This window comes from Gopherus evgoodei, unplaced genomic scaffold (genome assembly GCF_007399415.2).
Source record: "Gopherus evgoodei ecotype Sinaloan lineage unplaced genomic scaffold, rGopEvg1_v1.p scaffold_31_arrow_ctg1, whole genome shotgun sequence".
Lineage (NCBI taxonomy): Eukaryota > Metazoa > Chordata > Testudines > Testudinidae > Gopherus > Gopherus evgoodei.
The window spans coordinates 4696581-4707510 of NW_022059983.1; the positions used below are offsets into that span (position 1 = coordinate 4696581).

Below are 10930 nucleotides of genomic sequence, written 5' to 3' on the forward strand. Positions count from 1 at the left end.
TTAGTGTCCCCACCCCCTCACGCTTCTCCACACTGTTCATGATTTTATAGATTCATATCCCCCCTCAGTCACCTTGGTTCTAAGCTGAACAGGCCAAGTATCTTCAATCTCTGCGCGTGCCAGCTGTTCCCTACCACACCGTTTGTTGCTCTTCTCTGCACCTTTCTCCACTTCTAATTTTTGTTTTGAGATGGGCACAGAACTGCACCAAGTATTCGAGGTGTGGTAGTACCATGGATTTATACCCCAGTGGTGTATTTTCTGTCTTACTGTCTCTTCCCTTCCTAACGCTTGTTAGCTTTTTGAGAGCACTATCCACACTGCCTACCTGACCTTTCATGAGCAGTGACAGCACGGGAGGCTACATTTTTGTGGGCAGCCTGGGGACCGTTTCCCCTTTGCATTTATCAACATTGAATGTCACTTGCCTTGGTGTTACAAAGGGACATCACTACACTAGGTAACTCTTAGCAGCAGCAGCTTTGGACTTCCCTAGCTTGAGTAACTCTGTTGCTTACAAACTTTGCTGCCTCAGTCTTTACGCCTTTTACCAGTCAGCTGGGAATATGGCAGTTCCTGAACAGATCCCCAGCAGTCACCACTATTTATTTCCTTGATTCCTAGGTGGGGGTTAAAAGATAGGAAACAGTTACTGATCCACTCAATACAAAAAGGCAATCCTACAATCCAACTATACAAGGAAATTGCAGCTGGTCCAAACCAACAATGAGCCAGGAGTGACCTGTTGGGTATATGGCTCCCTATGCACCCAGATAATGTCAGGGTGGGGCTGGCCTGGGGACTGACTTGAAAGATATAACTCAGAGATGATGGAGGCTGGCAGCAGAGAAGGGGGTGACAGCTCCCTGAGTGGGGGGGGGGCACACAACAGGCCAGGAACAGCAGACAAGCAGCTGGTGATTGAGGTGATAGAGAAGTGGAGCCAGGGGTGGGGTAGACAAAGCACCATAGCTCAGATCTATTACCCATGTATGATAAGGGAAACTGAGTCACAGGAGGCAATGGGCTCTTGGAGGATGGGGCTTATAAGCTATTTCTCTGAAAAACCCCATCTGCTGCTCCCCACAACCCAGCCTCCTTACGTGCCAGCACTTGCTTTCACTGCCTGCAACATCTATTTACTCCCTTAGAAGGGGAAGTAGCACCTGTTCCTCCTGTGTTTGAAACTCCTGAGTAACCTAGCATGGCTCTGGACCTTCCCACTAACACGAGTGGCTTCTGCAGGAGGGAGAACACAAGCTGGGGTTAGCAAAGCCCTCCTGCTCTAACCACTAGACCCCACTCCCTTCCCACAAGTGGGGCTAGAACCACTGGACCACAACCCAGCTGTCCTATTATTTTCCTTTCCAAATCTAGGCCAGGTGAGCTGATTCAAATGGCAATGCCAGGCTGCCACCCAGTGGCCAATGTCGCTATGACAGGGAGGAAGAGCCACTTCTTCAGCAAGGTCGCCCTGTGGGCATCGGCCTTGGGCTCCCAGGCTGCGAGTGATCCACTTAGGAGCTGACGTCAGCGGGAAGCGAGGCTGAGGACACCAGCCAGGGTGTATGGCGCAGGGACGCGGGATGGGGATGTTCACAGACGGCAGTGCAGGGCCTGGCTTCAGACCTCTTGGCTGGTTGGGAAAGTCCAATACCAGCTGCCAGCCCTGTAGTGCCCGGGTGAAGCTGCAGTGGGGTGACCCAGCTGGGGCACTGGAATCCTGGGGAGCTGGGTTCTGGGAGCAGCTAGAGGCTGCAGATGAGATGCCAGGGGGCTGGACGCTGGCCCAGACGCAGCCAGAGATAGGCCCTGCCCCAGCTGAGATCAGGGCCCTGTCGTGCCAGGCACTGCCCAGAAACACAGCCAGAGACAGGCCCTGCCCTAGATGAGATCAGGGCCCCACTGTGCCAGGCACTGCCCAGAAACACAGCCAGAGACAGGCCCTGCCCTAGCTGAGATCGGGGCCCTGTTGGGCTGGACCCTGCCCAGAGCCAATCCCTGGCCCAGCTGAGATCAGGGCCCTGTTGTGCCGGGTGCTGCCCTGCTGAAGCCAATCCCTGGCCCTAGATGTCACAATCTCCATAGGAAGGGATGATTATGGTGCCCATTGTACTGACAGGCAAACTATGGCCCCAAGAGATGCAGTGACAATCCTAAAGTCACAAAAGCAGCCTGGCAGAACTGAATAATGAATCGAGATGTCCGAATCCATGGTCTTAACACTAGCCCAATCCTAGCACCACACTGGAGGCACCAGGGCCAGCCAGCTGCCAGGGCAGAGCCCCCCCTGGAGCACAGCACCCCCTTGAGCTGTGCTGCGACATCAGGGGCAATCCTGACTGCCAGGGCAGAGCCCCCCACCCTGCTCCCTGTAGCACAGAGGTTGGGGGGCAGACCTGACTCCAGCTGGGGATTTATGGCAGCCTGCTGGGAGGGACCTAATTGCAAAGAGTCAGGGCATGGATCTAACCAGAGGGGTGCCAGCAGGGGATGGTGCCTCTGCCACCTCCTCATCCCGGCTCTGAATAAAGGGCTCAGAGAAAATCCCAGCCGCTTACGCAATGGGATTAGGCACAAAGGCAGGGAAACCCTTGGAGCTGCTGGATGTGGCAGTGAGGAACATCTGGCCAGGCTGCCCTGGATTGAGCCACTTATGGGGGGTGGGGGAAGGGGAAATGATTCTTTAATAACCCCTTATTGTCCCCTGGATCTGGCTTCCACGGACCCCTTTAGCTTCGGGATGTGGAGTGTAGGCAGAATTCCAGTGCCAGGGATGGAACCCAGGAGTCCTGGCTTCCAGCCCCCCCACCCTTCCGTCCTCGCTCTAACCACCAGACCCCCCTACTCCCTGCATAGAACACAGGAATATTATTAATGCCTCCCCATGCATGATGGGGGGCTGTAGTCCTTATGGCTGAGGAAGCCGGCTGGAAGACTACAGCTCCCATAGTGCACCGCTGCCAGCGCTTGCGGCATCACGGGAAATGTAGTCCAGTGACCGAGTGACTAGAACACCTGCGCGGCCCCTCTCGCCATACTGGGTGCACAGCCTCATGGGAGATGTAGTCCGATGGGACTGTAACCTTTTCTGAGTCCCATAGAGCTTTGCTCCCGGACCAGAGTGGTGGGCGTTGCATCTTGGGTGTTGTAGTCCAATTACCCAGTTTGGCCAATAGAAAGGCTGGTCCAAGGGAAACTAGTAACTACAGCTCCCAGAGTGCACTGGGGCAGGGCAAGTCAATCCACCTTGCTGCTCATTGCGGCGCATGTGCTAGGGACTGGTGGGGTCTAGTGAGTATCGGTCTGGGAGCCCGGACTCCTGGGTTCTGGCCCCTGGTTTGGAGGGGCGTGTGGGATCTGGTGGGTTAGAGCAGAGTGGGCTGGGAGCCAGGACTCCTGGGTTCTCTCCCTGCCCCTGGGAGGGGTGTGGGGTCTGGTGGGTTAGAGCAGGGTGGGCTGGGAGCCAGGACTCCTGGGTTCTCTCCCTGCCCCTGGGAGGGGTGTGGGGTCTGGTGGGTTAGAGCAGGGTGGGCTGGGAGCCAGGACTCCTGGGTTCTCTTCCTGCCCCCGGGAGGGGTGTGAGGTCTGGGGAGTTAGAGCAGAGTGCTCTGGGAGCCAGGACTCCTGGGTCCCCTCCCTGCCCCCAGGAGGGGTGTGAGGTCTGGTGGGTTAGAGCAGGGTGGGCTGGGAGCCAGGACTCCTGGGTTCTCTCCCTGCCCCTGGGAGGGGTGTGGGGTCTGGTGGGTTAGAGCAGGGTGGGCTGGGAGCCAGGACTCCTGGGTTCTCTCCCTGCCCCCGGGAGGGGTGTGAGGTCTGGGGAGTTAGAGCAGGGTGGACTGGGAGCCAGGACTCCTGGGTTCTCTCCCTGCCCCCGGGAGAGGTGTGAGGTCTGGGGAGTTAGAGCAGGGTGGGCTGGGAGCCAGGACTCCTGGGCTCTGTGTCTGGCTCACGGGGTGGAGGGGGATCTGGTGGGTTAGAGCAGAGGGGCTGGGAGCCAGGACTCCTGGGTTCTCTCCCTGCCCCTGGGAGGGATGTGAGGTCTGGGGAGTTAGAGCAGGGTGGGCTGGGAGCCAGGACTCCTGAGTTCTCTCCCTGCCCCCGGGAGAGGTGTGAGGTCTGGGAGTTAGAGCAGGGTGGACTGGGAGCCAGGACTCCTGGGTTCTATCCCTGTCATTCTCCCCAGGCAGGATCCGGGTGGTGGCAGACAGACCCCCCAGCCCACCCCCACACTGATCCTGGTGCCAGCAGAGTCATGACCCTCTTCCACTTTGGCAACTGCTTTGCACTGGCCTATTTCCCCTACTTCATCACCTACAAGTGCAGTGGCCTGTGAGTGCCCCGGTCTGGGGTCTGTGCTTATGGGCAGGGGCTCTGTCCAGCTGGGGAGGCAGGGTTTGGGGTGCAGCGATGCTCCCGGGGGAGGGCTGGGCTGGGCTGGGGATACTGCCTGGGGGGCAGGAGACTGGGGTAGATGGGTCCATGGAGCAGAGCAGGGCTGCGGGAAGAGGGTGGGATAGCGGGGTAGATGGGCTGAGTGGGGCAGGATACCAGGGTAGAATGGCCCCTCGGGCTGAGCGGGACAGGATATACTGGAGTAGATGGGCCCCTGGGGCTGAGCAGGGCAGGGGGGTGGGGCAGCGGGGCATTGGGCCCCTGGGACTGAGGTATGGGCGCGTGGGGAGGGGATGGGATAGCGGGATAGATAGGCCCCTGGGGCTGAGCAGGGCAGGATACAGGGGTAGATGGGGCCCCTGGGGCTGAGTGGGGTGGTGGGTGAGATACTGGGGTAGATGGGCACATGGGACTTAACGGGGAAGGGGTGGGATAGTGGGGTAGATGGGCTGAGTGGTGCAGGACAACGGGGTAGATGGGCCCCTGGGGCTGAGCGGGGCAGGATACAGGGGTAGATGGGCGCATGTGACTGAGTGGGGCAGGATACCGGGGTAGACGGGCGTGTGGGGCTGAGCGGGGCAGGATACCTGGGTAGATGGGTGAGCGGGAAGGGGGTGGGATAGCGGGGTAGATGGGGCCCTGGGGCTGAGCAGGGCAGGATACCGGGGTAGATGGGCGCATGGGGTGAGCGAGGAGGGGGTGGGATAGCAGGGTAGATGGGCCCCTGGGACTGAGTGGGGTGGTGGGTGAGATACCGGGGTAGATGGGGCTCTGGGGCTGAGCAGGGCAGGATACCGGGGTAGATGGGCGCATGGGGTGAGCGAGGCAGGATACCTGGGTAGATGGGTGAGCGGGTAGGGGGTGGGATAGCGGGGTAGATGGGGCCGTGGGGCTGAGCAGGGCAGGATACCGGGGTAGATGGGCGCATGGGGTGAGCGGGGAGGGGGTGGGATAGCAGGGTAGATGGGGCCCTGGGGCTGAGCAGGGTAGGGTACCGGGTTGATGGGGCCCTGGGGCTGAGCGAGGCAGGATACCGGGGTGGATGGGCACATGGGGTGAGCGGGGAGGGAGTGGGATAGCGGGATAGATGGGCTGAGCGAGGCAGGATACCGGGTTGATGGGGCCCTGGGGCTGAGCAGGGCAGGATACCGGGGTAGATGGGCGCATGGAGTGAGCGGGGAGGGAGTGGGATAACGGGGTAGATGGGGCCCTGGGGCTGAGCGAGGCAGGATACCGGGGTAGATGGGCGCATGGGGTGAGCGGGGAGGGGGTGGGATAGCAGGGTAGATGGGGCCCTGGGGCTGAGCAGGGTAGGGTACCGGGTTGATGGGGCCCTGGGGCTGAGCGAGGCAGGATACCGGGGTGGATGGGCACATGGAGTGAGCGGGGAGGGAGTGGGATAGCGGGATAGATGGGCTGAGCGAGGCAGGATACCGGGTTGATGGGGCCCTGGGGCTGAGCAGGGCAGGATACCGGGGTAGATGGGCGCATGGAGTGAGCGGGGAGGGAGTGGGATAACGGGGTAGATGGGGCCCTGGGGCTGAGCGAGGCAGGATACCGGGGTAGATGGGCACATGGGGCTGAATCGAGGTCTTGGTGACACCCCTGCATTGTTTGGGCTGGTGGATTCCTCCCTCTGCCATGAATTTGCTTTTGCTCCTGGGACTGTAGGGGTGGCTGTGGGGGGAGGGGTTGGATTGTCCTGGGTTGGGAACATCACGGTGGGGGAGGGCACCTCCACATGCCCCCAGCTGATCTCTTCCCCCGTCCCCCGCAGGTCGGAGTACAACGCTTTCTGGAGATGTGTCCAAGCTGGAGCTACCTACCTCTTTGTCCAGCTCTGCAAGGTGAGGGATGCGTCTGTCACCGACCTCGGGGCTGGGAGCCAGGACTCCTGGGTTCTCTCCCCAGCTCTGGGAGGGGAGTGGGGTCTAGGGGTTAGAGCAGGAGGGGCATTTGAAGCCAGGACTCCTGGGTTCTCTCCCTGGTTCTGTGAGGGGAGTGAGGTCCAGTGTTTAGAGCAGGGAGGGGGCTGGGAGCCAGGACTCCTGGGTTCTATCCCCAGCTCTGGGAAGGGAGTGGGGGCTGGTGGTTAGAGCAGGGGGGTGTTTGGAGCCAGAACTCCTGGGTTCTCTCCCTGGCTCTGGGAGGGGAGTGGGCAGGAAGCAGAATGAGAGATTACATGGGCCTATTGACCTGGTCTGGGAGGCGCTGGGCCCGCTGCTGTGACATTGTGTTGTGTGTCGTTGCTTTTCGTTTCAGATGCTGTTCTTGGCCACTTTCTTTCCCACCTGGGAGGGTGGAGCCGGGGCTTATGATTTTGTGGGGGTAAGTTCAACTTGGGGATGGGGTAGGGGGGAGAGCCCAGGGCTGGACTAGCAGGGGCTTGTGGGTTGGGAGTGAGGGGCACCGTTTAACCCCGCGTATTCCCCAGGAGTTCATGAAGGCCACGGTGGACCTGGCGGACCTGGTGGGGCTGCACCTGGTGATGTCGAGGAACGCAGGGAAGGGCGAGTACAAGATCATGGTGGCAGCCATGGGATGGGCCACGGCCGAGCTCGTCATGTCCAGGTGGGACCCGCCCGCCCGCTGAGCCGGGCCAGGGTTTGGATGGGAGACCTCCCCTGGCGGCCAAGCCTGGCCCCAGTGCGGAGCTAGGGGGCGCCGTGCTGCAAGGGGTGTGGGTGGGGCCACGCCCCGCAGACAGTGGCGGGGAGAGATGCCCCTCCCCCAGCCCCGGTTCTGCCTCGGTTCCCCTCCCCCAGCCCCGCTCTGGACTGGAGCGGCTGCGGTGGGGAGAGGTGTCTCTCCCCCGCCAGCCCAGGTGCTGCTGCAGGGAGTTTTCTCTCCCCACCGTAGCCTGGGGCAGCCTGCACCCCAACCCCCCCAGCCCCACCCCAGAGCCCAAAGCCCCAGCTCTGAGCCCCACACCCCAGTCCTCTGCCCCAGCTCTGAGCCCCACACCCCCTGCCGGAGCCCTCACCCCCACACCCCAGCTCTGAGCCCTTCATCCCCAGCCCCACCCCAGAGCCGACGCCCCCAACCGGAACCCTCACCCCTACATTCCCCTGCACCCCAACCCCCCCAGCCCCACCCTAGAGCCCACAGCCCCAGCTAGAGCCCTCACCCCAATCCTCTGCCCCAGCTCTGAGCCCCACACCCCCTGCCGGAGCCCTCACCCCCACACCCCAGCTCTGAGCCCTTCATCCCCAGCCCCACCCCAGAGCCGACGCCCCCAACCGGAACCCTCACCCCTACATTCCCCTGCACCCCAACCCCCCCCAGCCCCACCCCCACCCCAGAGCCCACAGCCCCAGCTGGAGCCCTCACCCCAATCCTCTGCCCCAGCTCTGAGCCCCACACCCCCTGCTGGAGTCCTCACCCCCACACCCCAGCTCTGAGCCCTTCATCCCCAGCCCCACCCCAGAGCTGACACCCCCAGCCGGAACCCTCACCCCTACATCCCCCTGCACCACAACCCTTTACCCCAGCCCTGCACCCCTCATCCCCAGCCCCACCCCAGAGTCCTCACCCTGAGCTGGAGACCTCACCCCCACACCCCAGCCCTGCACCACAATCCTTTACCCCAGCCCTGCACCCCACACTCCAGCTCTGAGCCCCTCATCCCCAACCCCACCCCAGAGCCCACATCCCCAGCCAGAGCCCACCCCCCAGCCCTGCACCCCTCATCCCTGACCCCACCTCACAGCCCACACTCCCAGCCGGAACCCTCATCCCCACATCCTCCTGCACCACAACCCTTTACCCCAGCCCTGCACCCCTCATCCCCAGCCCCACCCCAGAGTCCTCACCCTGAGCTGGAGACCTCACCCCCACACCGCAGCCCTGCACCCCTCATCCCTGACCTCATCCCAGAGCCTGCACCCCCGGCCGGAGCCCTCACCCCCTCTGAATCCCAACCCACTGCCCCAGCTCTGAGCCCCTCATCCCTGACCCCACCCCAGAGCTCGCACCCCAACCAGAGCCCTCGCCCCCTCCAACTCTTTGCCTCAGCCCTGAGCCCCCTCCCACACCAAACACCTCAGCCCCACCCCCGCTACATGAATTTTGTTACATGCCCCAATGTGGAGGTGATATGTCACAGGGTCGTGTCACATGTTGCTTCCATATTGGGGCACATAACAAATTTCATTCCCCACATGAGTGGGAAAATATACACGGAACATAGGTGAGGACTCTCCCCGCAGTCAGGGCTGGTCCCAGTTCCCTAGCGCAGCACTAGGGGGCGCTGTGCCACAGTGAACAGTCACCGACCCAGGGCCCTAGGAAATGTCATTGGGACAAAGGATTCTCCTTCGCGTCCCGTCCTGATGTTCTGTGCGGCTGTTCCCCAGCAGCCCCAGAGCTGGCTGCATCTCAGTGCTGGATGAGCACTCCCTGCCTGGCCCAGCTGCAGTGTTTGGGCTGAGCAACCTCCGACCCTCCCTGTGTCTCTGTCAGGTGCATTCCTCTCTGGGTGGGAGCCCGTGGCATTGAGTTTGACTGGAAATATATCCAGATGAGTATCGACTCCAACATCAGTCTGGTGAGAGCCCCTCTCCTGCTGCCTGGGCCTTCTGCTGCGAGCTTCCCTGGGACAGTGCCCCAGCTGCAAGGAATGGGACATGCCGGTGCTGTGAACTTCCCAGGGACAGTGCCCCAGCCCCAAGGAAGGGGATGCTCTGGGGCTGTGAGCTTCCCCGGGACAGTGCCCTAGCCCCAAGGAGGGGGATGTGCAGGTGCTGCGAGCTTCCCCGGGGCAGCGCCCTAGCCCCAAGGAAGGGGATGCTCTGGCGCTGCGAGCTTCCCCAGGGCAGCGCCCCAGCCCCGAGGAAGGGGATGCTCTGGTCCTGTGAAATTTCCCGGGATAGTGTCCTAGCCCCAAGGAAGGGGACATGCCAGTGCTGCGAGCTTCCCCAGGACAGTGCCCCAACCCCAAGGAAGGGGACATTCCGGTGCTGCGAGGTTCCCTAGGACCGTGCCCCAGACGACATTGGGTGGGCAGTGGACAGACTGATGCTGTGATCTTCCCCCGAGCAGTGCTCCAGTTGTGGGGGGGTGGGACCCTGGTGCTGCGATCTTCCCCAGGACAGTGCCCAGCTCTCTCTGACACATTCCTGCCCTGCGTTCCCTCCTCAGGTTCACTACATCGCCATGGCTGCCCTGGTGTGGATGTTTACCCGCTACGACCTGCCCAAGCGCTACCGCCTGCCCCTCACCCTGCTGCTGGGCCTCAGTGTCTACAAGGCCTTCTTCATGGAGTGAGTGCTGGGAGCGGGGCCTTTGGGGGCGGAGCCGCTCGGGGCGGGGCACAGGGCTCCAGGGCAGTTGGGGACGTAGCTGGAGGTGGGAGTCAAGGGGGGGGTGGCTGGGTCGGTCAGATTGGGAGGTGAGAGTCGCAGCTGGAGGGAGGACAGAGACCTAGGTGGGGTGCAGGGGTTGGCAAACAGGCTAAGGTTCCCGCTGGACCTGGCTGGGGCCAGGGGGAGGCTCTAGGGGCCGGGGCTGGGGGGGGATTATCTGGGCCGAGGGCCTGGCTGGGGTGGTGGGGCTTGTCTTGGGACAAGTCCCTCCAGAGACGTTTGAGGCCCCTGAAATCATATGTGCTGGCGTTCCGCTCCCTCCCTTTGCCCTAGGACAATCGCAAACTCCCCACATCTCCCCCCACCCTTGTTCAGGGCCGACAGTTTCATTTCGTGCAGACGACCGTGAACTGCTCTGTCAAAAATCTTCCTCAACCTTGACAGTCTCCGTTGCGGCCCGCCATCCCCCAGTGCCAGGCGCTGTACGTTCACAGAGCGCTTCCCCCCCCATTCGCTCTTGCTGATGGGGTGTGGGGACAGTGCGGTGCTGTGAGCTTCCCCAGGGCCGTGCCCTAGCCTTGGAGTTCCTGCTAACTCACGTCTCCGCCTGTCCGTCTCTCTTCTCTCCAGATCCTTCGTTCACGTCTTCCTGCTGGGCAGCTGGACAGCGCTGCTGGTCAAAGCTGTCATCACCGGCTTCCTGGCGCTTAGCTCCCTGGGTCTCTTCGTTACCTTGGTCCACGGAAACTAATCGCCCCCACCCCCACCCCCACCCCGCCAGGGATACTCTCAGCTCTGCAACCTAGGGACCTTGGGGATGGCTAAACACCCGGTTTTGCTGCCCGTCGTGGCACGGGATCCAGTCCATGTTGGATCCACCAGGACAAGGGTCAGAATAAACCACAGCTGTCGGGTTTTTTTTATTTTCAACATTTTCTGTGTGTGGTATTCGGGGTGTGGAGGTGTCTGTGTCGCTGCTGCCCCCTGCTGGAGGGGACGATCTCTGCTCTTGTGTGTGTGTGTGTGTGCGCGCGCGCATGCATGCATGCATGCATGCCTGGCTGCCTGCAGCCCGCCCCCTGCTGGCGGGGACGAGCCGTGTGTGTGTGTGTGTGTGTGTGTGTCCCCGTCCCTCCCTCCCTCCCGGATGGGATGAGCCCTGCTGTGTGTCCCTGCTGGAGGGGACGAGTCCTGCTCGTGTGTGTGTGTGCCTTGCCTGCCTGAAGCTCCCT

General features: G+C 61.8%; 1 protein-coding gene across 4 annotated transcripts; it reads left to right on the forward strand.

The window, feature by feature from the left end:
* The first annotated feature begins 3233 nt into the window (after window positions 1–3233).
* TMEM147 (transmembrane protein 147) lies at window positions 3234–10628 on the forward strand. 4 transcript variants are annotated; one of them, XM_030543325.1, is made up of 8 exons: window positions 3234–3294; window positions 4187–4332; window positions 6173–6242; window positions 6658–6723; window positions 6830–6966; window positions 8857–8941; window positions 9535–9656; window positions 10329–10628. In XM_030543325.1, exons 2-8 carry the CDS (start codon window positions 4256–4258, stop codon window positions 10447–10449), a joined length of 678 nt encoding a protein of 225 aa, XP_030399185.1. In that variant the 5' UTR covers window positions 3234–3294; window positions 4187–4255; the 3' UTR covers window positions 10450–10628. The 4 variants fall into 4 exon arrangements, with proteins under 4 accessions (XP_030399185.1, XP_030399186.1, XP_030399188.1 ...); XM_030543328.1 differs by lacking the exon at window positions 3234–3294 and adding an exon at window positions 3304–3363; XM_030543326.1 differs by lacking the exon at window positions 4187–4332 and having other exon boundaries at window positions 3239–3294.
* Window positions 10629–10930: the final 302 nt, after the last annotated feature.